Source organism: Paramormyrops kingsleyae, chromosome 4, assembly GCF_048594095.1.
Source record: "Paramormyrops kingsleyae isolate MSU_618 chromosome 4, PKINGS_0.4, whole genome shotgun sequence".
Classification (NCBI taxonomy): Eukaryota; Metazoa; Chordata; class Actinopteri; order Osteoglossiformes; family Mormyridae; genus Paramormyrops; species Paramormyrops kingsleyae.
The window spans coordinates 26,661,160-26,686,987 of NC_132800.1; the positions used below are offsets into that span (position 1 = coordinate 26,661,160).

The 25,828-nt window shown below is 48.0% G+C and overlaps 2 protein-coding genes across 7 annotated transcripts in view; both read left to right on the top strand.

Moving 5' to 3' along the window:
- LOC111852539 (myomesin-1-like) overlaps positions 1–10,529 on the top strand; it is a 28,570-nt gene extending 18,041 nt beyond the window's left edge. For both annotated transcript variants that reach the window (XM_023828572.2, XM_023828575.2), the window contains 17 exons: positions 55–169; positions 597–753; positions 1,045–1,151; positions 1,327–1,371; positions 1,606–1,742; positions 1,957–2,101; positions 2,466–2,525; positions 2,640–2,707; positions 2,846–2,962; positions 3,761–3,848; positions 4,203–4,241; positions 4,336–4,441; positions 4,628–4,791; positions 5,981–6,017; positions 6,790–6,812; positions 9,367–9,422; positions 9,514–10,529. In XM_023828572.2, the coding sequence (XP_023684340.2) occupies positions 55–169; positions 597–753; positions 1,045–1,151; positions 1,327–1,371; positions 1,606–1,742; positions 1,957–2,101; positions 2,466–2,525; positions 2,640–2,707; positions 2,846–2,962; positions 3,761–3,848; positions 4,203–4,241; positions 4,336–4,441; positions 4,628–4,791; positions 5,981–6,017; positions 6,790–6,812; positions 9,367–9,422; positions 9,514–9,831 (1,782 nt within the window). In that variant the 3' untranslated portion in view covers positions 9,832–10,529. The remainder of the gene's footprint in view (positions 1–54; positions 170–596; positions 754–1,044; positions 1,152–1,326; positions 1,372–1,605; positions 1,743–1,956; positions 2,102–2,465; positions 2,526–2,639; positions 2,708–2,845; positions 2,963–3,760; positions 3,849–4,202; positions 4,242–4,335; positions 4,442–4,627; positions 4,792–5,980; positions 6,018–6,789; positions 6,813–9,366; positions 9,423–9,513) is intronic.
- A 130-nt stretch (positions 10,530–10,659) lies between these two features.
- On the top strand, positions 10,660–25,686 carry LOC111852540 (phosphatidate phosphatase LPIN2-like). Of its 5 annotated transcripts, none has more exons than XM_023828579.2 (20): positions 10,660–10,904; positions 16,452–16,652; positions 17,891–17,986; positions 18,243–18,556; positions 18,656–18,751; positions 19,001–19,127; positions 19,245–19,320; positions 19,976–20,075; positions 21,035–21,216; positions 21,326–21,419; positions 21,502–21,571; positions 21,654–21,746; positions 22,060–22,136; positions 22,457–22,598; positions 23,024–23,172; positions 23,754–23,840; positions 23,995–24,147; positions 24,243–24,357; positions 24,447–24,550; positions 24,666–25,686. In XM_023828579.2, the coding sequence occupies exons 2-20, from the start codon at positions 16,461–16,463 to the stop codon at positions 24,814–24,816; spliced, it is 2,418 nt and encodes an 805-aa protein (XP_023684347.2). In that variant the 5' UTR covers positions 10,660–10,904; positions 16,452–16,460; the 3' UTR covers positions 24,817–25,686. The 5 variants fall into 5 exon arrangements, with proteins under 5 accessions (XP_023684347.2, XP_023684345.2, XP_023684348.2 ...); XM_023828577.2 differs by lacking the exon at positions 10,660–10,904 and adding an exon at positions 10,946–11,426; XM_023828580.2 differs by lacking the exon at positions 10,660–10,904 and adding an exon at positions 11,451–11,528.
- Positions 25,687–25,828: the final 142 nt, after the last annotated feature.

Genomic DNA, 25,828 nt, shown 5'->3' on the forward strand with positions numbered 1-25,828 from the left:
CAGTGCGCTTTGTTTGGGAAGCATTTACAAATATCCATCTGCACGTGTGTCCAGATCGCAGGACTGAAGGAAGGAGCCTCCTACGTGTTCCGTGTGTGTGCTCAGAACCTTGCAGGAGTTGGACACCTGTCTCAGCTCACTCCTCCCATCCTGGCCCAGACTCGTCCGGGTGAGGCTGCCACTTCCAAGCCACCATCTTTCCCACATAAAGGGCTGACTAGGCAGGGAAGGTCGATCTTCAGCGACTGCGATCATATAGCTCATTAAAATCAGATTACTCCTGATATGGCTGAGTCTTGACAGCATGAAGAAGGTCTTTATATGCAGTAAATGGAGGTTCTCACACAGTATGGAGGAGGGAATCATGGGAAAAGCAGGATTTGGATTACAGAACTATGACAGGTCAGGTATGGGTGAGGTAACTTCATCTGCTGGGAGTACATGTGAGGGATGAGTCACTACACAAAGATAGAAAGAATGGACTAGAGATAGAGTCAGCCTCGTACAGACAGCCCATTGCAGTTTGATTCAGCCCAATGATAGTAGCAGAGTTACCAGTAGGCAGGTGTAATTGGGGTAATCTGATTCTTTTTTAGGTACCAAAGAGATTGTGGTAGATGTGGATGACGAAGGTGTGATATCCCTGATCTTCGAGTGCTCAGAGATGACAGCAGAATCGAAGTTTGTGTGGTCTAAGAACTATGAGGAGATCACAGACCTTTCCCGCCTCGCCATGCAGACCTCGGGTGGCAGGTGAGTTGCACACTTATGGTCTATATATTTGTAACAGTATCTTATATACATCTTGTTTCCCCACTGGTCCAAAACTCAGATGCATTGCTGGTAGCCTCTGTAGGGCTAGTACCATGAGTGAAGACAAGCAGAAAAACAACCAAGATAAACTGAGAATAGTAATGTCAGTCCTCCCTGAGGTCACAAGGTTCCTCTTCTCTACCAGTGGTGCTATGGAGACACCAAGTACATTAACGGGGGTGGGATTGTATGAAGATTCAGGGTCTTGGATTACTCTTGCTCTGACCTTAGGTCACGGGTCATCTTTAACAACCTATCACTGGAGGACCTGGGGATTTACTCTTGTGTGGTCACCAACACAGATGGGGTGTCATCAAGCTACACCTTAGATGAGAAAGGTGAGTCAATATGAATGAAATCCTGAAACTGGAACTTCCTTAAGAATGTTCAGATGATGTTTTCCAAAAAGTTGACAGGAGCGACAGGTTGCCAGAGTCTGTTCTTGATAGTCACATAATCCTAATAGTGATGTGTGTTGTGTATGAACCCGACTTTGGTTCTCTGATCTAACAGAAATGAAACGTCTGCTGCAGATCAGCCATGACCACAAGTTCCCCAGTGAGTATCATGCATCAAGTAATCGCTATCAACAATGATGGACAAAGGAAATCATTAGTCATTTGTCTGTTACTTGCCAGTTACTCAATATGCTACAAGGTATTAGGCAGCTGGCAGAAAAGAAGCAAACCAAGCGTATGTGAAAGAGGGGCTTAGTATTGCTGTGTGAATGTGAGATGGGTCTTCCTTATGCTAAGCCCACACCTTCCTCTGTGCCCTCCATTTCTTATATAGCTATTCCTTTCTCATCTGACCTGGCTGTGGAACTGCTGGAAAAGGGCAGGGTGCGTCTCTGGCTGCAGGCAGAGAAAGTGACGGCCAACTGCAAGGTGGACTATGTGTTCAATGACGTCCCGCTCACCCAGGGCGAGGTAAGTGGCCAAAACCTCGTCGCACACTGTGCCAGGTCTGCGATGTGAATGCTGCAGTGAGTAACTAAGAACCTGGGCACCAAAAAGCAAAGGTTCCTCTTCCTCTTATGCTCTTATTGCTAAACACAGTCCCTGAACAGCTTATGAATCTAGCAGAAACCGAGATGCAGACAATCCACTTTATGCCTGAAGGAACCCCATTGATGTCTTTCAGAAATACTCAATGCACTTTGACAAAAACACTGGAATCATTGAGATGTTCATGGAGTCATTGGAACTGGAGGATGAGGGAACATACTGCTTCCATCTGGTGGATGGAAAGGCCACCGGCACCTCCAGCTTGGTGCTGATCGGAGAGGGTACAGTAGGCTCCATCTCCCTTGGGTACTCAGTCTCACTTCTGTTGTAATCAGAGAAGGAGGCTTGTTTTCCTATGGGGGACACAGCGTGACCTTTAATCAGTCCTCAAGACTCATTTCCAGTAAAATCCTTAGCAAGCTGTGATTATCATCCCTAATGCTATCATTAGTCTGTCCAGAATTTTGAGTGATACGTTAAATTATACCATTAGTGTCATTTTTATTCCCATTTACACAGTTTCTTCTACTTGATGCTTGTCTGTTTACGTCACTGGAGACTCTTCACAGCATTCAGATCCATAAGACATGTTAATACCATCATAATTTTAGTTCCTATAATAACCTGAGAATGTGTTGCTTTTAGACTTCAAAACATTGCAGAAGGAATCAGAGTTCAGGAGACAGGAGTGGTTTAGGAAACAAGGTAAGAGAATGTTGTTGCCATAGCAACAAAATGGTTAGTTGAGGTCAAAGGTGTAAGGCCCCTTGATGTCCCTGGTGTCTTTACTGACAAGAAAGTTGTTGTGTCTGTCTGCAGGTCCTCATTTTGTGGAATACCTGAGTTTCAAGGTGACTCCAGAATGCAACGTGCTTCTCACATGCAAGGTGAGGTCCTACACTTAGAATTGTTGTCCTTATTACAGGACTACTGGTCCCTTACACGTGCACCATGTTTATACTTAACCTTAGCTGGAAATGTGGATGAAAGCTGACCTCCTCCAACAATTTTCTCACTCTGTGCAGGTTGGGAACATGAAGAAGGAGACGGAAATATTCTGGTCCAAGGATGAACAGGACATTGAAGAGGAGGAGGAAAAGATTAACTACATCGATGACATTTTGACCTTCAACATCTCGAAGGTGAGATCTATTGTTCTACGGCAAGTAGTTAACTCATGCTACCATGCTACCTGCATTGGTGTCCCATCACATGCTGTTCAGTTAGGGGCATTTAAAAATTAATTAAAACCTAACACTGTAAGTTTAGATGCTTCCTCATTCATTCATTCATTTTCCATACCGCTTGCCCTGCTTCCCCACAACATATGTTAACACCAAAAGATGTTTTAATCTAAAACTTAAAAGACAAACACGTCAGTCACCAATTCTCCAGATTCACTTCCTCACATACAATATCTGCACCTGTCCTGTTTGATCACGGAACAAGGAAGAGGGGGGAAGGGTCGCTTAGGTGTTCCTCGCGGTCATGTGGACGGAGAGAGGACGTGTCTAAGCAAAGCCATGGTTTGCAAGGTAGCAAACGCAGATCTCACCCCCATCACGCTTCGCTGTGGCAATAATGCAACCCATCTGTCTAATTTCAGCTGCGCTTTAAAAAAGACAAAGACTCGGACGATGCAGACTTTCCTGAACCGAAGGAGATTCCGGCAAGACCGAAAGTCGGGAACATTTCTAAGTCTCCATTTGATTGGATGTGGTTCATGCGTGTTTAAAAAGAATGTGTCTCGATTTGGTCTTTCACGTTGTCCTTGTGATGCCTGCAGCACCCAGGGCAGGAGAAAAGCTAGTCTTTTCTATCAGTGTCAACGTCATTGATTTCCTATCAATGGCGGTCCGATGTCCCCCTTTCATAAAGGATAGCCTTGCATGCCAGCAGCGACGCTGCTCTAAATCCCACAATTCTCTGCTTGTGTTCAGATTTCCAAGCAGGATGCGGGGATTTACCAAGTGAAGCTGAGAGATGACCGTGGAAAGGACAAGAGTGTCCTGAACCTGACTGAACAAGGTGATCAGTCGTGCTAGGAAATGTCTTATGCCCTATTGTTCTGCTCTGTTCAACACAAGATAATCTGATAGATGCATGTTCTGAAGACATATTGGCAGAGGTGGAGATTTCAGTACAAATCCAGACCAAGATTTTGTTTCAACCAACCAGTTAAGTATAAAGAGTCACAGTCACAGAGTACTCAACTGGTTGGGTGAAACAAAATCTTGGTTTGGATTTGTACTTTCTGAACCTTCTCCACCTTTGCATATTGGTGTACAATGAAGATACTGGTGTATCCAAGATGGCAAATACCTTCAGGTCTTCATCTGAGATGATCCATATATAAATTGTAATTTGTTTTATGTACTGCAGGTTTCCAGGAGGTGATGAATGAGGTATTTAGAGTTATTGGTGAGTTGATGCAACCATTGACAACACATAGTGGTTTCTGCTCCTGTGTTTAGTGCAGGGATTTGACTGCATTCTGCTGTTATTCTCTGTCCAGCCAACTCATCCACAGAGCTGCAAGTGACGAGCACAGCTGAAGGCATCATCATCCAGACCTCGGTGGTCTACTACAATGAGGACCTCCCCTCAAACTGGCTACACAAGTGTGTGTGGGAATGGCTTTGTCTTTGTTGTGAGCCTGTGTGTATGTATGTATGTGTATGTTTGTTGTAGACTGTCAGTGAGTCCCCGAGGACAATGGTGTGTGTGATGTTTGTATGAGTGTCTCTATGTTAATATGTAATATTTGGTACACTCTGATGTCACCTCTACAATCTTTCCACTCATAGAGATACTAAGATCTCGCGCTCGGATAGAGTCCATTGGGGCGTTACAGAGGAGCAGCTGTGGCTGAAGATCAATGAGCCCACAGAGAAGGACAAGGGCAAATATGCCATCAACATCTTTGATGGCAAGGATGGGGTCAAGAGAGTGCTGGACCTTACAGGACAAGGTAGGTTACCTGGCTGATCCCAATGTCCTGTTATCTTCGCTTTAAGCTCCTGTGTTTATCAAGTTTGTAAGGAAAATGCTAGAGGTCCTGGGTGACCACACAGCCACTAAGCTGTACATGTGCAATTCTCTAACATCGCAGAGGACTCGCACTGCTAGTCATTCATTGGGGATTAGCAACATCGCAGAGCACTCGCACTGCTAGTCATTCATTGGGGATTAGTGACATCGCATAGCACTCACGCTGCTGGTCATTCATTGGGGATTAGTGACATCGCAGAGGACTCACACCGCTAGTCATTCATTGGGGATTAGTGACATCGCAGAGGACTCGCACCGCTAGTCATTCATTGGGGATTAGTGACATCACAGAGGACTCGCACTGCTAGTCATTCATTGGGGATTAGTGACATCGCATAGCACTCACACTGCTAGTCATTCATTGGGGATTAGTGACATCGCATAGCACTCACACTGCTAGTCATTCATTGGGGATTAGTGACATCGCATAGCACTCGCACTACTAGTCATTCTTTGGGGATTAGTGACATCGCATAGCACTCTCACTGCTAGTCATTCATTGGGGATTAGTGACATCGCATAGCACTCACACTGCTAGTCATTCATTGGGGATTAGTGACATCGCATAGCACTCACACTGCTAGTCATTCATTGGGGATTAGTGACATCGCAGAGCACTCGCACTGCTAGTCATTCATTGGGGATTAGTGACATCGCAGAGCACTCGCACTGCTAGTCATTCATTGGGGATTAGTGACATCGCAGAGCACTCGCACTGCTAGTCATTCATTGGGGATTAGTGACATCGCAGAGCACTCGCACTGCTAGTCATTCATTGGGGATTAGTGACATCGCATAGCACTCGCACTGCTAGTCATTCATTGGGGATTAGTGACATCGCATAGCACTCACGCTGCTAGTTATTCATTGGGGATTAGTGACATCGCATAGCACTCACGCTGCTAGTCATTCATTGGGGATTAGTGACATCGCAGAGGACTCACACCGCTAGTCATTCATTGGGGATTAGTGATATCGCAGAGCACTCGCACTGCTAGTCATTCATTGGGGATTAGTGACATCGCAGAGCACTCGCACTGCTAGTCATTCATTGGGGATTAGCATGTGTCCTGTAACCTTGCTGACGTGTCTCTCTGATTCCGGTCCAGTGTGGGAGACGGCATATGAGGAGTTCCAGAGGCTGAAGTACGTTGGCCGATGAGCTGGGCTTCTGTGTCTGGGTTATGAACTCAGCCGTCCTCCTTCTGAATGGTGGCTGGCCTCATGCCTTTTTAAGTCTAAGGGGCCAAATATCAATGCATCTTATCATGCATCTCATTTTTTTGCAAAATGGTTAGAAATTATCCCAGAAGCTGTAAAACTGGAACTGTCTTTTCATGATTTGAGTCCTAAAACACTGACATGCATTTTATCATCAATCCAGATATACAAATTACAAACCCACACATTATTTACACTCTGTAGTAATAAAAAGGCTTCAATATAGCAGTATAGTATAGCTTGACATCACACATTGCCCCTGATGCCTTTGCTAATACTCCTCGCTGATTCTGAGCATGCTAATACTCCTCACCGATTCTGAGCATGCTCATACCGCTCACCGATTCTGGGCATGCTCATTCCGCTCACTGATTCTGAGCATGCTCATACCGCTCACTGATTCTGAGCATGCTAATACTCCTCGCTGATTCTGAGCATGCTAATACTCCTCACCGATTCTGGGCATGCTCATTCCGCTCACCGATTCTGAGCATGCTAATACTCCTCACCGATTCTGGGCATGCTCATTCCGCTCACCGATTCTGAGCATGCTCATACCGCTCACCGATTCTGGGCATGCTCATTCCGCTCACCGATTCTGAGCATGCTAATACTCCTCACTGATTCAGCCTGTATAGGACATTAGGAATGACTATCACACCGTCTAACTACCTGTTTATGTTCTTGTTTCTCTCAGGGCTGCTGCCATTGCAGAAAAAAGTAAGTCAGCCATCCCAGAGCTCAACAAAAAGTCTCTAATAAAACAATCACCATACTCAATAATAATAATAATAATAATACATTTTATTTGTGGGCGCCTTTCTAAAACCCAAGGTCACCTTACATAGTCCATAAAAACAAACAATAAAACAAATAAAAAACAAATAATTAAAAAGTTATTTACATAATCAGACAACAATAGGTCTAACGTGAATAAGCCAACTTAAACAGTTTTGAGGTTTGACCTCAACAAGTGAAGAGAATCGATATTTCTGATATCCGCTGGAAGTGAATTCCAAAGACGGGGAGCAGAGCAACTAAAAGCTCTGTGTCCCATGGTGATAAGGCAGGCAGACGGAACAATAAGATGGGTGGAAGATGAAGATCTGAGAGTTCGGAATGGGGTGGCAATGTGAAGCAGGCCAGACAGATAGGGAGGGGCGAGCTTGTAAATGCATTTGAAAGTGAGAACTAGAATTTTGAATACTATTCTAGTTTCTATGGGCAACCAGTGAAGCTGTTGAAGGACTGGGGTGATATGTTCCCTGGAGGGGGTACGAGTTACTACCCGAGCTGCAGCATTCTGAAGGAGTTGGAGTTTACGGAGGGACTTGTTAGGGAGACCAAAGAGAAGAGAGTTACAGTAATCAATCCTAGATGTGACGAGGCTATGAACAAGGATGGCAGCAGCATGGGGAGTGAGGAAGGGATGGAGTCGGTTTATGTTGCGCAGATGTAAGTATGCAGACCGGGTGATATGACTAATGTGTGACTGAAATGAAAGAGTACTATCTAGGATGACGCCCAGACTCTTAACCTGGGTGGAGGGGTGTATAGTGGAATTACCAATATTGATGGAAAAACTATGGGAATTGGATAGAGTGGAAGTTGTACCAACGAGTAGAGCTTCAGTTTTATTGCTATTGAGTTTGAGAAAGTTAGAGGAGAACCATGATTTAATCTCCATTAGACAGTCTGAGAGGTAAGAGGGTGGAAAGGAGCAGCTAGGTTTAGAGGAGATATAGAGTTGGGTGTCATCAGCGTAACAGTGAAAATTAATATTAAATTTCCGAAATATATGGCCGAGTGGTAGTATGTAAATAATGAATAAAAGAGGCCCCAATACTGAACCCTGGGGAACACCGGCTGAAATGGGGAATAAACGTGAGGAGTGAGATTTGAGTTGGATAAACTGAGTGCGGCCAGAGAGATATGAGGTGAACCAAGCAAGGGGAGTATGACTGATGCCAATGGATGATAATCTATTCAGAAGAGTGTTGTGAGAAATAGTATCAAAGGCTGCAGTCAGATCTAGGAGGATGAGAATGGTGAGAAGGCCAGAATCAGCCGCCATTAGGAGGTCATTGGTGACTTTTAGTAATGCTGTTTCTGTACTATGGAGAGGGCGAAAACCAGACTGGAATTGTTCATAGAGGTTATGGTTACTGAGGTGTGAGTGAAGCTGGGAGGCAACAACTTTCTCAAGAATTTTTGAAATAAAAGGGAGGTTTGATATAGGACGAAGGTTATCGAAGTTATTGGGATCTGCACCTGGTTTTTTAAGAATTGGAGTAACAGAAGCAGTTTTGAGTGATGGAGGGACAATTCCAGTGTTAAGGGAAGAGTGAATAATGGTGGTAATTAGGGGGGCCAGGGAGGGGAGACAGGTTTTAACCAGAGTAGTGGGTAGAGGGTCGAGCGGACAGGTGGACGATTTAGATTTCCGAATAATTACAGATATGTCATTTATGGAAGGGAGAGTGAAGCTTGTAAATGACTGACAGGGAAACTGAAAAGGGGGCAGAGAGTCTGCTTCAGGAGCTTCAGTTCCATTTACAAAAAGTTGCAGGTGGATATCAGAAATTTTCGATGTAAAAAAGGACATGAGAAAATTACAAAAATCAGTGGAATACATATGGGAGGGAAAAAAGTCCGGAGGCCTAGTAATATTATTAAACAGAGAAAAAAGAGACTTAGGGTTACATTCACTAGAGCAGATTAAACCAGAGTAGTATGTGGATTTGGCTGAGGCAATGCAGTTCTTATAAAGCAGAAAATGATTATTGTACAGTTCTTTGTGTATGGTGAGTCCAGTTTTCTTGAAGAGGCGTTCCAGTTGGCGTCCTTTAGCTTTAAGATGGCGCAAAGTGGGAGTGAACCATGGAGCTGAGCGAGTGAATGAGACTGATCGAAGTTTGACTGGAGCAAATGTATTAAGTAGGTTATGGAGTTCGGAATTATAATATGAGACCAGTTTATCAGGGGAAGATATGCTATGGGTACAAGGGAGGTCATTTACAGCAGATGAGAAGATGTCAGGATTAATATTACTCATTTTCCTAAATGCAATATTACGCAGAGTGGAAATCTTGGAAAGTGTTACATTTATATAGCTAGTTGTTTATTCAAGTAGCTAGTTTGCATATAACCTCCCTCATGAACCAAAAGGGATGATGGTACTAAAACCAGTAGGCATTTGGACAGCCTTATTTGAATGCTGCAAATGGACCCATGCCACAATCTCTCTGATTGTTCTGTGTAACGTTGTTTCTAGATCGCGCTCGCGTGGTCGGTGGGCTGCCAGATGTGGTCACCATCCAGGAAGGCAAGGTAACCTTGTATTTGGGTTGGTGACGTAAGAAGTCACATGTTGTCCCCTATCATGGACCACATGACTCTGGTCTTCTCCTGTGCTGCGCAGTCCCTCAACCTCACTGGAAACATCTGGGGCAATCCGGCGCCTGAGGTGATGTGGATGAAGAACGAGAAGGAGCTGGTGTCAGACGAACACTACGCCCTCAAGTTCGAGGCGGGCAAGTTTGCCAGCATCACCATTGCCGCCGTCACCACTGTCGACTCGGGCAAGTACAGCCTGGTGGTGAAGAACAAGTACGGCACGGAGTACGGCAACTTCACCGTGAGCGTCTACATGCCCGAGGGCGAGGAGGCTGAGGAGGAGGGGGATGAGAAGAAAGACAAAAAGGACAAGAAAGAAAAGAAAGACAAGAAGGAGAAGTAGGAATAAAACAAAAGAAACAAAAACAATACGTAGAAAGTAGAGCCTGATGGATTTAAGTGCTTTTTTTGTCTAGTCCAGCGATACCTTTTCCCTTTAAGAACCTTAAGAAGGTATCTGTATCGTGAGCTGTCAATCCTGTTGAGTTTAAAAGTGAAGATACTGGGCTGGCACTAGACTAAAAAGCCTAACTGGAAATTTGTAGTCAAGTTTAGAGTAAGTCCCCCCCACATCGCTGTAGCCCCCTTTTAGCTGAACAAAGAGCTGCCTTGTTGCTAACAATGCTAATGCTGTACATGACACTGGGAGTACTATTTTCTATTTTTGAAGGTCTTTTACTTGACCTTTTCGTATTACTAGCCCTAAAACGCCACTGTGCCACTTTACAGGGCCACTATAAATCATGAAATTGTCCCCAGTGTCGTAAGTGGCAGGTCACTTAGCTTTCCATGTATGTGCCCTTAAACCAATTATCTGCACAATCCCGTAGGACAACAGTGCTCAATGTATATGGGGTCCTGTTCTAGCAAAAAGCTGATGGAATCCCCAGTGAAGACGATGTCCGAGTTTATGCCAACAGGGAAGTCAGCTGACCACATTCTTATTTTGTCCAGCTGAGAAATGCAGACACATCCTGTGTTACTGTCCTCTGGCCAGTTGTTGTGCAAAGGCTAATAAACACTGTCCATGTTGCTTTGTCACTGTGTGCCCTCCTTGTCCCCTCTCACCTCTACACACTCCTCTATCCTCATCTGTCCATTTCTAAATGAGACCTCGCAGAAGGTTTTTTTCTCCCTACTTGGGAGTTTTTGGTTCCTCTTCTCCATTGTTTTCTGGCTTTTCTTCTTTCATACTTTCTTTCCATCTTCCCTTTTTCATGTACCATTCTGTAAAGATGTAGTAATGAGTTGCCACACATCCTCATCAAGCGCCTTGGCAACTGTGTTTTGAAAGGCACTATATATAAAAGATATAATTGAATTGAACAGTCTAGTTCCAGGCAGAGGTCTCCTTTTATTTCCGTGGTGAAACCGAATGGGTAGTACAAGGCTCAACGTGTGAGGACGACAAAGCAGGTTTGGGAAGTGTTCTCTGGGTTGCATTTTAAATAAGTTTTAAGGAAGTTTTCATTATATATAACTTAACAATACTTTGCAATTTTAAAGCTCACAATATATTAGGCCTATTAAAATCTCACGCTTGTAATAGCTACTCCTTGTTTTAATTTCTTTATTACAATATAAATATTTCTTACAAAAATATAGATTTATATATTTCATACAAGTCAGACATAGCCCGTTACTTTAATTTACAGCTTATAATATCCGACATTAAGAGCTTAATTTAGCGGGCTCCATTCATAACGTCAGTGCTTAATTATCGGGTTTAATTGACGGCGCTTTTATTGTCACCGTCAGCGGGATGTAACCGGATCTGGCGATCGGGGCTTGAATGAACCGCCCCGCGAATGAATGGGGGTGTAACGGGGGCAGGGCAGCCTGCCCGGTGCTGGCAGCGGGGAAAGCGGTGCCATACGGGCTTCTGGGGCCCTGGGGGAAAAGGGGAGAGAAACGAAATACAGGCACCGCAGCACCTCGGTAAGTGTTCCGAAAACGGCTGCTTGTTCCTCTGCTCACCGGCGGTGACCGGAGCGGCCGGCCGGCGCCATTTGGAGTCTAAATCGTGTTTTATCGAGCCGTGTAAGTTGTCTCATTCGCGATCTGCTTATTATTTAACCCCTTGTTGTTTTTTTTAGTCCTTGATTAGTCCGGATCGTTCGGTGGTGGCGATTTTGTGGCTGTTTTCCGGCAGCTGGTTAGTTTGCACGAACAATTTGCCCATTTCTGTTTCTGATCCACTATCGGTTTGTGTAGTAACATCCGTTTCCATTTTGCCGGTTATTCTGTTGCATGCGACATCTAAAAAGCTGCAAAACTGATCCCAGGCCAGTGAAGAAGATTTAGTTAGCGAGTGCCGACCGCCTCGATGCCAGCTCAGCAGTCAGGTATCAAAAATAATCCAGCCAGGCATGGGCGAGTTTACGGGGGTCCGAACTGTGGCTTTTTTTGCATTTCACAGTTGTCGGGTTTTTTTTACACCTATGTGGTGAAACTATTTTGCACCGAGAAGGAAAGTGAGGTGGGGGGGTACGATCCGCCACGTCATGCTGCCCACATACAAGTGTTCAGACAAGCTCCATTATAACTCAATGCAAACCTTTGCTGCATTGCTGGACCCTTACATCGGGAGGCGTAGTATTTTAGGGACTATAGCCTGAATTATGTCGATATACTGACATCTGCTCAAAATTTAAGCCTAAGTGCTACTTGATCTCTTTGTAAATCTGAAGTGTTTTTTTGGTGCAGTGTTGTACTGTTATTTCCCAAACCTGTCCGTACTCTAGTTCAAGCAAAACGTCACAGTTTGTCCAGTTTTACACCTATGTAATTATAATTGTGGTGATCAGTGCTTATGAAAGGAAGCGCAATTAATACACCCTGGATGGGACGGTAATACATCAAGGGACAATTTTAAGTTTGCAGAATAGCTGAATGCTTTTCAAATGTGTAGTGCAGTACCAGGGAAATCCCCATGTAAACAGCATAATATGCTTAATCTGCAGCGCCGCTTCCTGCCAGCCGGAGAGTGATTTCTCTCTCCTCTACAGTTTAATAGCACACTGGCCCGCTCGGCCTTTTCAGCTGTCAGGCAGGTGCTAATTAAAACGTGTTCAGTGAAAAGGCAGCAGGAGAGCCGCCCTTAAGGGGCCGGCTGGGGGGCCGCCGAGCTGATCTGAGAACAGGGCGGACCGTCAGTAGCCGCTGTCCCTGGAGCCGGCAGCGACGTTCTTACACCACGGTCTGTAAATAATTTATCCAGCTGCTTTCGCGGACACAGCTCCACTTTAGTCTCGCGTCATTTCCCCTTACGTGGGCTTTATACCCCGTTATAAAATTCTACAGCCTTTCGGTTTTGACAGTTAAAGTCCAAAGTCCAGTTAGAGTAACTAAATGAGTAATATTTTTCTTTTTTTGTACCTGAGATGTAGCCTAATTCATGGTGTGGGGCAGGGGTGTCTTAGGCCTGTTTCAGGGGGGCCTTGCCCCCCCCCCAAATAAAGACTCAGCCCCCCTATCCATTCATGTCTAACTACTCCCCTGGTGTCGGAGCATTGCCAGGGGTTGTGGAAACTCCCGGGCATGTCCCCTGTGAACCGCAGCCCCGCGTTGGGCTGTGGGCTCCTGTCCCCTGCGAACCGCAGCCCCGCGTTGGGCTGTGGGGTCCTGTCCCCTGCGAACTGCAGCCCCGCGTTGGGCTGTGGGGTCATGCCCCTGCGAACCGCAGCCCCGCGTTGGGCTGTGGGGTCATGCCCCTGCGAACCGCAGCCCCGCGTTGGGCTGTGGGGTCATGCCCCTGTGAACCGCAGCCCCACGTTGGGCTGTGGGGTCCTGTCCCCTCTGAACCGCAGCCCCGCGTTGGGCTGTGGGCCCATGTCCCCTGCGAACCGCAGCCCCGCGTTGGGCTGTGAGCCCATGTCCCCTGCGAACCGCAGCCCCGCGTTGGGCTGTGGGCTCATGTCCCCTCTGAACCGCAGCCCCGCGTTGGGCTGTGGGCTCATGTCCCCTGCGAACCGCAGCCCCGCGTTGGGCTGTGGGGTCCTGTCCCCTCTGAACCGCAGCCCCGCGTTGGGCTGTGGGCTCATGTCCCCTGTGAACCGCAGCCCCGCTGTGGGCTCATGTCCCCTGCGAACCGCAGCCCCGCGTTGGGCTGTGGGCTCATGTCCCCTGCGAACCGCAGCCCCGCGTTGGGCTGTGGGCTCATGTCCCCTGTGAACCGCAGCCCCGTGTTGTGCTGTGGGCTCATGTCCCCTGTGAACCGCAGCCCCGCGTTGGGCTGTGGGGTGATGAGACCAAGATGAGGTGCTTTTTGTCCTGCTGTCACTGGGTGTGTGTATATTTTAAAATAGGACCAATGCAATACAGTCACACCTCAGGGCTGTAGGCTAACCCCCCCTGCCCCCGGCACTGTGTGTTGCGGTGCATTTTGTTTACGTGTGGATTTTCTAAATGCCTGCCTTGTTGGTATGTCACTTTGAACAAAAGCATGCACTAAATAAATAATTGTAACTAATGGAATAGCAGCATAAATAGATGACCCGGACAGGTCAGGAGCTCCAGACGGTCCCCATGACCTGCTTCCTGGCCTCGGTGAGTTATACTCCGATTCACTCGTCCGCCAGGCTGCCTGTGTAGCCGCGGCTCAGAGTGGCGGAGACTCCGACCTCGGCACCGGAGGGCGACCCGCTCTCGTGCGGGAGAGCTGCTGTTTGCCTGCTGGCAGCCTTGAACCTGACCTGCCCTGTGGACGGATCTCAGGGGGCGGTGATTCTATCACATCTTCCCATTGGGTGGCGAGCTGGCAGCCCAAGTGTAACAATACTCATGGAGCTCCGCCCCCTTGTGTTACTGGGGTCGTATTTCAGCTACTAATGCTGCTACTAATGCTGCGTTCCATTTAGCGCGGAGGTCGGCAGTCGGAGCTGGGAATGACGTCATACCTGAGTTACCTGCGATCCAGTACAGCAAGTCAGAAAGCCGTTTGGCAATACCAGGGACTCGTTTTTCAAGATTCTTGCTTAGCTTGTCGGATTTAATTTAGCGCAGTTTAATCGGCCTTTATCTTCATTCTCTTGCATTTAGCCCAGACCACCTTAAATCTGAAAAGTTATCCGGCTGAGCAAGAAATCCTGCTTAATGAAATGGGCTCCAGTTCTAGCCTGGTTAATTGTTAGCCGCTGCTAGCAATATTAGTGGATAATTACACATTTCATGATATTTCGTGCATAAAAACACCATAGAAACACGTCTACAGATAGTGGTTGGACAGTACTGTGTGTAACACAGATTTAATGAGACGCAAATAAGATGTAAGTGCTAATAAACTGCAAGAAACTACAGCTTTAACTTTGGTTTATAAAAGTACAGCCATCTGTAATGCTGAGCTTGGGGCTGTGTAGATTCCTCTGACTTTCCGAGTGGGGTTTCCAACGCCAGGGGGCGCTCTAGGTGAAATTTCCATTTCAATGGAATGCAGCACAACTCCTTATCACCCCCCCCAACTCCGAAACCTCTGAGACCCTTCAGAAATCAGGGTTTGACTTAGAATCTGCTTCAGTCAATGTGTAATATCTCAGGGGTCACTCACGGCTTTTGGCTCCGCTACGGCCAAGGCTGTCCTATGCATGAGGCGGAGTTACCGAAGATCCAGGAGAGCTTAGAGATGCATGGTGAAGGTGCTGGAACCGTGATGGGTGGCGAGCCCGGGGGGGCCACCAAAGCGCTAGTGGCCTGGCCCCCGGGGATGATGAACCCAGGTCATACGTGTGCCTGCTGACACGTCCCAGTTCACTCTGCTGGGTGGGGTATCGATTTAGCCGTTTGCTGTTTTGTATCCCTCTGTCTGGCGCGCGTTTCAGTGCTTCTGTGAGCGGGGGTGGGGGGGGCACGTGGCTGGTGGGTGCTGAGCTGCCTGGCCTGGCCGTTATCAGCGCAGCCAGCCTCTTATCTTGCACGCCGAAGCTGTCGGCCCCGGGCTGATCCCATTGGCTACCGGTGTGACATGGGGGGGAGGGGGGGCTCTCACGTAAACAGAGGTGCGCCCGCGAGGCTGGGATGGTTCGTCTTGTGGCGGATGGTAGGAAGGTCAAACAGCGCTGCAGCGTTCGAGCACGGCGACTGTGGCCGGCCGCCGGCAGACGAGGAGGAACGGGGTGCGATGAAGCCGACCCAGCACCGGGGGGAGCCGGAACCCCCCAGGGAAGGTCCCGAGGGGGGTGGCAACGAGCCGGGTGAGGTCTCGCCTAGGAAAGCATCCTGGACTCTGGTGAGCACCACAGTGCTATGATGCTAAGAGCGAAGGAAAAAAATTAACGAGGAAAATGTGAAAAGAATCCGATAATTAAGATAAGCAGTGATAGTTCTGTGCGTGCAAGTAAATATGTGCTTTTACGTTCTGTGTAGTCACTGGGTAAAAGTGCAGCTGTGTTAGTACTATGTGCACGGTGACCAGGGCTCTGAGGTCAATGACAGCGCCCTCCGGTGGAGGTTTGGTGTGGGGTTGCTGGGCCTGGGTGGGCTGTGAAGACACTCGGCTGTTGGTGTCACAGGGGTGTAGAAGGACGCCTCTGGGACTGTGTCCCCCTGTGATCAGTGTCAACTTTCACTTCCAGCTTTAAAGTGCATATCAGTGAAAACGCAGGTGTGTGTGTGTGTTTGTTAGGGAATTTATATAAGGTTGTGTAGTTTTTATGGTGTCACTTAAATGTTCTGTCAGCATTCCCTCTTCATCCTCCTGGCATTTTCCCGGTGCTCCATCAGCAGTCTCTCTCCACTCTAATAAACGTCACAGCAGCCTGTGCCCATAGTCACATCTCTTCACCTCCTTTGACGTGGTTCTGTGAGCTTTATTATATTCGCGTGACCGGCAGCGACTAGAGGAGTGTGTCATTTGAGAAATTGAGCCTTGACCTTCTGGAGGTGTTCTGGAGGAGTGTCGTCCCGACCTCTGATTGGACGACCCTGAGGCATCCCGTTACTTCCATCCCCTCTCTGCTGCCCCCACAGGCGAACACCATGAACTACGTGGGCCACCTGGCGGGCCAGGTACTGGTGACGGTGCGGGAGCTGTACAAGGGCATCAACCCGGCCACGCTATCAGGCTGCATCGACGTCGTGGTGGTGCACCAGCAGGACGGCTCCTACCAGTGCTCCCCCTTTCACGTGCGCTTCGGAAAGCTGGGAGTGCTGCACTCCAAGGAGAAGTTGGTGAGAGTCATGTGAACATGAGGGGGTGGGGCCTGACACAGGTGGGCGGAGCATGACCTGAAGGGGGCAGGGATTTAAAAGTTGCTAATTATCATCACATGTAGGCCCGTTATTTTCTGTATGGAAAAGCCTTGCTAAATTTAGTAGGCGGAGGATATGCTGGCTCCTCCGTCTCCCTGGGCGACGGTCGAGTGTCGTTAAGGTTTGGGACTCGTTCTTTGAACTTCTGGATGCCTTTTGGTCTCCATGACGACTGCTTTTTCCTGCACAGTGAATGACGGCTCCTGTAGGGTCAGCCACAGAAGATGATGCAAGTCTAAACATGACTATATATAGATATTGTTTATTTAGGTTAGGTTACAGTTGGTTTACGCTGCTGTGCTGTTCAGTGAGGCTCAAAAAGTAACCTCTAGGGACAGTGACATTTTGATAGATGGTTTCGTGGAGCCCTAGAATGTGTGTTCTGTTTCAGTGCTGAATGAATTAGATTTCATTCTGACATCAAGTAAGTTTATTGCCTTTCTTGACCATGAGTGGCTGGATTTGCCTTTGAAATGCAGAGCAGCACAAAGATCAATTGGGTAAAGTAGGCAAGGCCAAGGCCTCCAGGCGCCTCAGTCTTTCCATGAAAATGAAAATAGTCAGCTGTGGATGCGCCCTCTGGTGGCTGGGAGTATGGTTGCAGAAAAAAATCATGGAAGCTAATGGGATTACAAGATATCATTCAAGAGTTATTATCTTTGTTGTTTTCCCGCAAAATTAGCATGCCTGTGGTCTCATTGAAATGTTCGGCTGGATAATTAATCATCAATCTTAAACCATCTTCAGGATATATGGTCTCTAATGTGTCAGCTTTCTGGAAGAATCCTGTAATCTCAGCTCTTTCGTTTCACACCACAGGGAGTAAGTGATAGGGGCTCAGTCTGCGGGGTGCGTTAGGAACATGACTCATCCTGAGTATTTTCAGGCTGTCAGTCTGCGGGCTGAGTTAGGAACATGACTCATCCTGAGTATTTTCAGGCTGTCAGTCTGCGGGGTGCGTTAGGAACATGACTCATCCTGAGTATTTTCAGGCTGTCAGTCTGCGGGGTGAGTTAGGAACATGACTCATCCTGAGTATATTCAGGCTGTGTCTTTAAACCTAGCTGACTCGAAGGTGTCTTCTCTGTTTCACCCTGTCCCCAAATACCCTGCTGACCTGGTCGTTAACCCTTAAGCATCTGTCCTTGGTTCCCCAGATTGATATCGAAGTCAATGGTGAGCCTGTGGATCTGCATATGATGCTGGGAGACAGTGGTGAGGCCTTCTTCGTGGAGGAGATAGAGAAGCAAAATGTGAGTGTTGATGTTCCACAAAGGTGTTCAGGTATTGCTTTGGCAAGACGGAGGGGGTGGGAACCTCAAATCTGAGCCTGAGCTGATATGGTCACATGGCTGCACAAGGCCTGGCCGACCCACTGATCCATCAGCTGGTGGAGAAACTAGAAGTTATGAAAGACCATGAGCAGGTTTGGAAGAACAGAGGAACTTTGTGGAATAAACTTTTCTCTGATGTGGCTCATCCTGTCATGTGCTTGTCTTGCTTGCCTAGGAGACTGTCCCCATCCACCAGGTTTCCGAACTCATGGAAGACCCTGCGTTCAAGCGACAGGAGCCACGGTCAGTGTCATCGGATCCTGAAGGCCTTGGGCAGCCGGAGTGGCCGTGGAGTCGGGCCCCTGGCGAGCACAGAGACGGCAGTGAGGACCCACTGCCAAGCACGGCCTCGGCGAGGAAGAAGAAGCGAAGGAGGAAAAAGCTGAAGGCGGACCATCGGAAGGAGGATCCGGCGCCCCCTGCTGGTGGGGAGGAAATCTTTGAAATGGACCTCAGCTCTGATGAGGACCAGGCAATGCAGAGTGCAAGGTAACATATTGCACGGGCTGAGATGGTATCCCATCATGCAGGTGTGTCTGGGTGACTAGGGGGGTGTCAGAGGTGTGTTCTGCTTTTTATTTTCACCAGGGTGTCCCTCAGCCTGATGAAGGAGCACAAACAGTCCATCCACGAGTCGCTGGACAGTTACTCCCTCTCGGATGGGGACTGTGTCCCCGCTCACAGGTGTGCTCGCTGTCTGTGTCACCTTTCTTTCTGAAGAGCCTAGAATCAAAGCCCTGCATTATCCTTAATGGGCCAAGATTCAAGACCTATTCATTTCTTGTGTGTGAGATCCTTACCAATGGCTGTTACCATGGCAACAGCCGGCCAACAGCCAGTGAACCATGAGTTACCGTCGCGGTTTTGCAGCGAAGCAGGCCGGGCCGCTCTGTCTGTCATGTCTATGACCGCTTGCCTGATGTGCCACCACAGTCTGGCCGGACCACAGACGTTCTCACCGAAGAGTGACTCGGAGCTGGAACTGAAGACCTCCGACAGCCTGCTGAGGGCGCAGTCCCACATCGAGTGGGCATGGGGCGAGCTCCCAGAATCCACCTGGGTGAGGACTGCCACTTTGTGTGTGTGTGTGTGTGTATGAGAAGATGGATATGGCAGAAGGTTACACAGAGTGGGAGAGTCCACAAATGACAGACCCCTCCCCATTTATAACTTAAAGGGCCTGCCAAAGGAGTTCCTTGAGCCACCGAAGGCCATTGCCTGCCCTGTCAGCGAGTCCTCCTCCAAGAAGAAAGGTGACTCCCTGCTCCATTCTCTTACCCATCAGCCTGGCGCCATCAGTTATCCAGTGCAGGGTGACAGTGAGCCTGGCGCCATCAGTTATCCAGTGCAGGGTGACAGTGAGCCTGGCGCCATCAGTTATCCAGTGCAGGGTGACAGTGAGCCTGGCGCCATCAGTTATCCAGTGCAGGGTGACAGTGAGCCTGGCGCCATCAGTTATCCAGTGCAGGGTGACAGTGAGCCTGGCGCCATCAGTTATCCAGTGCAGGGTGACAGTGAGCCTGGCGCCATCAGTTATCCAGTGCAGGGTGACAGTGAGCCTGGCGCCATCAGTTATCCAGTGCAGGGTGACAGTGAGCCTGGCGCCATCAGTTATCCAGTGCAGGGTGACAGTGAGCCTGGAGCCAGTGCAGGGCACAAGACTGGGGCATACCCTGAAGTGGGGTGCCCGTCAATCACAGGGCACACAGATGCCAGGTCTCCCAACTCCAGTGAAGTCCAAAACCCTAAAATCCATTTCCAGGGCTTCAAAGCTTCAGCCCACAAGTTGGAGGTGCAGGACCTGAGCATTCAGGCTAGCAGGTTCCTGACTTTTCCAGTGTTCGCAGTGAGCAGGAATCCTTAGTGCTGTGCCCAATGTTTCTGCCGTTCCCCAACCCCCCCAAACAGGGGTCCCAAAGCGGAGTGAGCACCAGGGCCCCGAGGACATATACCTGGATGACCTGAAGGAGCTTGGCCCGGATGTGGCTGCCCGCTACTTCCCCAGGAGGTGAGTGGTTTTGATCTCCTGACAAATTGAATTTAGTGGGAGATTAACTCGGAGTAGATCCACTGCACAAAATAGCTGGTAATGAAGCTAAAGGTTAAGGTTGCATTAACCCTCTGGAGTCAGCCATCCCACCGGAGGGATCTGACAGAAATTTTGCCAAACCGTTTCAACTCTGCGAGTTTTTGTCATATACACATTTTAAAGAACAGGTGTGAGGATACCTATCTCATCAATATTCATTGCGAAGGCCACTGACTTTGAGAAAAAAAGTGTCAGTCTAAAGTGCTAACACTTTAGTAATCAAACAACATAAAATTTCAGAATGTCTCTTTCACCTATGTGTAGCCAACCCCTGTGTCTATAAGCTTCAGAGCTCAAAAGTCTTACCTAGAAATGTCTATAATGTGTAAGCATGTCTGAAAATAGGTTTTTGAAAAGCATATGTTTAAAGTTGATTTTAACAAAAAATAGAATAACATTTTAAGTGGTCTCAGATTGTTGGTGCTGAGTTTGTGTTGAATAAAAGCAAATGTAACACTTTGGGATAAATGCTTTTTAGACAGGTGAAATATTTTAAAATGTCAAGGCATGTCAGACTACCCCGAAGGTGGCTGAGAGGCCACAGACTGCAGAGGGTTAACCTACTATTTTTTTACTTATTAAACGTATGACTGGGCTGAACGGCCTCTCCATTGTAATGTTTTGCTCTTCAGTAAATGGGTTTTGAGTAAATTAGGTTTAGACTGGAGCTGTGACAAGAAGGATAGGTTTGAGTCCCACTAGGTGTTTCAGTACCTTTCAGATGCAACCATAATCATTCAGCAGTATAAGCCTGGAAAGTAATTCATAATGAAATGGTTCAGTAAGGAGGATTATCTGATCATTGATATTTGGCCACTAGCTGAATGCTGTGCGAGTCTTGGAAAATGGCAGATCTTTATCCTCTCCACTCATGGCAGCCAGGTGGATTCTGGTCCTAGACAGTGGGCGGAGCCTGTGCGGTGGGCAGAGCCACCCCAGTCAGTGAGCTGCGTGGGGGCCGACAGTGGGACCGAATGCCTCTCCGACTCCGCCAGTGACTTGACAGAGGTCACGCTATCGCTGTGCGGGGGACTCGGCGAGAATGCAGACATCTGCAAAGGTACGTGTCTGTGACTCTGAGGTGTCCGTGTTACCTATGGCTGCCCTGGCTATGGAGACCATAGCAATGCCTTTTTCCTCCAGGGTCTTTTTATGTCTTTGTTTTGTAGAGAAATTTTTGCAGCATATCATTAAATATCATGAGTTCGTGGAAAACCCCAGTATCATCGATAATCCCAACCTGGTTGTCAAAATCGGGAACAGGTATGTAATCTTGCTTTAAAGGCTCTCAATGATTGTAAGAGGCTTGGTGTGTATTTCTGGATACTGGGTTAAATTTTCACAGGTACTACAACTGGACTTTGGCTGCCCCATTGGTGCTCAGCTTGCAGGCCTTCCAGAAGAGCTTGCCTAAGGTATGTTGCTGCCCTGATTGTGTGAAGGCCTGCCCTCTGCAATTTATGCCCATGTGATGGTCCACCTTGCCCTGCCTTCCAGAGCACCGTGGAGACCTGGGTGAAGGAGAAGATGCCCAAAAAGTCTGGAGGGTGGTGGTTCTGGCGGAAACGGGCCGATGTCACCTCCAAGCAGGTAGTGCCGCATGGGCTGTGAGTGTCAACCTTGGGTGTTCATGGCAGCTTAAGTGCTGGTCCTCTGCTAGAAATCGGTTTACAAGGATAGTTTTTGTATTGTTAGTTTGTTTTAAGTTGTATAGGGTGACCCATAGGTGGCTCTGTGTTCCAGCTGAGTTCACTATGTCATTTACTTGTGCTGGATGCATAAATCCCTTCACTGCATTCCTTAAAAAAAAGCACCAGCGTTAAATTCTTTAATTCATTCCTGCATTCAGTCAGTGCGTCAGAGTGGCTGGTCTTTCCCTTCACTTGTCGTTTCCTGTCTCCAGTCAGAGACTAAGTTGGAGTCGAAGGAGTCCCTGGGTAGAGAGGAGCCCTCCCCCATGCAGCCAAGCCCCCCCTCCCAGTAAGTTAATATCGTCTCACTGTGATGTCATCCATTTCCATGACAACTGAACTGTCAGCATTCTCAACATGGGGCTTCTTCTAGGGCCAGCCTGGGGCAGCAGAATTAGACATTTTATTTATATCGATTGAGTCTCATTGGCCTGCTTGTCATGTTGTGTCATCTACCTCTACAATGAGTGAGATGATTGCCCTCTATTGGTATCATGTAGAACTGCGGTGCCTGAAGGTTGGTGAACTGATCCTACCTGTTTGAATAAAGTAATTCATCATGTATTTGTCAGCCAGCATTGGTGACCCGTGCATCTTTGCACCCTGCAGGGCCCAAGCCAGGGACTCCAGTGACGAGGAACCCCAAAACAAGGACGTGTCTGCCAGGCCGGACCACAGACCACCTGGACACCAGGAGCCTCCCGCTACCCGTGCCTATAAGAAGTCTCTGAGACTTTCCTCAGAGCAGATCGTAAGGCCCAGTCCTTCCCAGCATAGAAACCAATAGCAAAGCTCACAGGTGCCTGCAAGCCAATCGCAAATCACCCTGAACCAGAGGCTGGTTGGCTAGTTCTCTATTGTAAGATGATGGGAAAACTGTCCATCTTGCTGTGGCTATGTATTACCATCCATGTGTTTATTTCTTTGTGACTGTTATAGTTGAGATCCACGAAATTGGTGGAGTGGGGGGGGGTGGTGGTGGTGGTAAATCTCCACCTTTTTGAGGATTAATATTGGACATTTCAGGGGAGATGTAGTGGTGCACCTCTTGAAAGCTGTCCTGGTGGACTGTGAGAACCTTATAACGGCACTCATCATGCTCTTAGGCCTGTTAGCCTACAAGGTCCTTCAGGTGAATTAGCTTCATCTGTTTGGTCCCTGTGCTCCTGCCCGTAGGTCTCCCTGAGGCTGAAGGACGGCCCCAACGATGTCACCTTCAGCATCACCACGCAGTACCAGGGCACCTGCCGCTGCGAGGGCACCATCTATCTGTGGAACTGGGACGACAAAGTGGTCATCTCCGACATTGACGGGACCATCACCAAGTACGTGTTTGACCCTTACTGCTGACGGGAGGGCACCATTCATCAGTGATGCACGGTAGAGCTCACCTCCGTGGGGTGGAGGACCTCTGTTTTGCATGGGGTTAGGGTTTCCAGGTACAGCATCATCCATAATTTCTTATCCAGTACAAGGTCCCAGTGAGTGGAGACTCTTCAATGAAGTACAAAGGCTGGATGCCTTGGAATGTCATCGGGTGGATCACAACACACAATCGCATGTTGAGCAACCGAAACCCTGGTTTGCCTAATCAAGAGCTTGGGGAGAATATATAAACCACCAGTCGGAGTCCAGTCTGCATCCAGACCACATGATCGAGCTGGGGTTACCCCGACTTTAGGAGAACATATGAACCACCACTCAATAGTCGGGAGTCCAGTCTGCATCCAGACCACATGATCGAGCTGGGGTTACCCCCGACTTTGGGGTTTCTCTCTAAGTCACTGTGAATCCTTGTAATAAATCTGAATAATTTCGGGCGAGTGCTGGAAGTAGCCACATGGTGAAATGGTGTCTTCTGTTGTATGGTGATCTGTTTTCTGCCCCCCTGACGCTCTCTATTTAGGTCAGACGTGTTCGGGCACATCCTCCCCCAGCTGGGCAAGGACTGGACCCACCAGGGCATTGCCAAGCTCTACCACTATATACACCAGTAAGCCAGAAATGGGCTTCGATTCTCTTCTATTCTTCTGGGATCTGTTGGTTGAGTTTCCTCATGCCCCACCCCACCCCTGCCCAACCTTGTGGCAGTCCTGTTTCCATGGCTTCCTATCCTGTTGTCAGTTCTTCTTTTCCTGTTGCCATAGGAATGGGTACAAGTTCCTGTACTGCTCTGCGCGAGCCATTGGCATGGCGGATATGACTCGAGGCTACCTGCACTGGGTAAACGACGGGGGCACCATTCTGCCCCGGGGTCCCCTTCTGCTGGCTCCCAGTAGTCTCTTCTCTGCCTTACACAGGCAAGCCCCATTCCCTTACTCTCACCCATTGGCATTGAGTGTTGCGATTTTGGCTGCCGTATATGTCTCTCCGTGTAACGAGCCCTTTCTTATAGGGAGGTCATCGAGAAGAAGCCGGAGGTCTTCAAGATCACATGTCTCACTGACATCAAGAATTTGTTCCTTCCCAACAAGCAACCTTTCTATGCCGCTTTTGGGAACAGGAGTAACGTAAGAACTGCTTGTATGTCACTGAGCATGACTGTATAATGACAGTGCCCGTCTTTATACCTTGTCTCACTTCCTGTTTGTTTCTACAGGATGCACTGGCCTATGAGCAGGTGGGTGTACCACAGTGCCGGATATTCACGGTGAACCCGAAGGGCGAGCTTATTCAGGAACAGACCAAAGGGAACAAGTCTTCGTAAGTTCTCTGGTCTTGGCGGGGGCGAATCAGGAGCTGAGGGTGTGGTCTATTTACAATACTGGAGCTTGATCATGTGACTGCCTCTCTGGCTCCGCCTACTGGGCATGTCCAGGTACTGTCGGCTGAGCGAGCTGGTGGAGCACGTCTTTCCCCTGCTGAGCAAGGAACAGAGCTCTGCCTTCGACTGCCCTGATTTCAGCTCCTTCTGCTACTGGAGGCAGCCAATCCCTGAGCTCCTGCCTGAGGATCTTCTATTAGCGTGACCCAAAGAGCCCACGAACCCAGATCCCTTCCTCGATGCTGCTCTGGATCTCTGCACCCTGCCACACCTGGGTGAGGTTATCTAAGCAGGTTAAATGTCAGTGTGAGTCCGCTCCTGGGTACAGGTGCATGTCATGCCGTAACGTCACCGGGTGAGTAACCTGTACATTATGCAAGATGGAGGGCTTAATGATACAGTTGGGGTTGGATGTGACCCACTCAGGACTTTAGGGCAGAAGGGAAGCCCGCTTTCAGGACCCTGCACTGATATGTCAGAAGTGTCCCTCCATCGCACAACCAATCCTGACATCTTGGTGTTTTTTTTTTTTTTTTTTTTTTTTAAGACGCTGTAAAATACTTTGGATAGCTCTTGCTAGGACCCAAACCATCAAACCGGCCCCGTCCATTTTTTCCCATAGCTGTCCAGCGGATTTGCCTGCTTTAAAGCAATTTATATCATTCTCTTTTCTTGCACATCTAATGCACCAAATTCAAAACACATCTAGACCGGCAGTATGTAGAGCTGCTGTGAGAGGGGATTTCCTCCTTTGGTATTGATTAGTAATGTGTGTGTCTGTTTTTAAAAGCCCTGAGAGTGAGTGTGTGTTCCAGTCTTTAACCTGTAGGTCTGTTCTTTCTGTGAAAGTAATATTCTGGTGTGGAACCATCAAACGCTGCTTTCTTAAAGGTAGAGCTCATGTTTGTATGGCTTTTATTCTCTGTAGAGGTAATGAGAGTAAAACTAACATGTGCCTCAAACTTCAATGCCTTATGTAAGGGTTAATGGTTAAAAAAAAAAGGTCAAATTCTATTTTTAATGTAAATCGTATCACTTACTGTAAGAGAGAAAAATTATATATTCATAAACCAAATGTGTGTTCATTTGTTTTTTGGATGGTTTTTCATGGTTATAAGCAGGGCTGTGGAGTCGGAGTCGAGGAGTCGGAGACAATTTTGGGTACCTGGAGTCGGAGTCGGCAAAAAGTTAACCGACTCCGACTCCGACTAAATTTA

What these genes read in the sequence shown, in the direction of transcription:
- LOC111852540 (XM_023828576.2), top strand. Translation starts at nt 15,448, where the DNA reads ATGGGGGGGAGGGGGGGCTCTCACGTAAACAGAGGTGCGCCCGCGAGG. An exon ending in TGCACTCCAAGGAGAAGTTG is followed by an intron (nt 16,653 to 17,890) that starts GTGAGAGTCATG and finishes TTGGTTCCCCAG; the next exon opens with ATTGATATCGAAGTCAATGG. An exon ending in GACTTTCCTCAGAGCAGATC is followed by an intron (nt 22,599 to 23,023) that starts GTAAGGCCCAGT and finishes TCCTGCCCGTAG; the next exon opens with GTCTCCCTGAGGCTGAAGGA.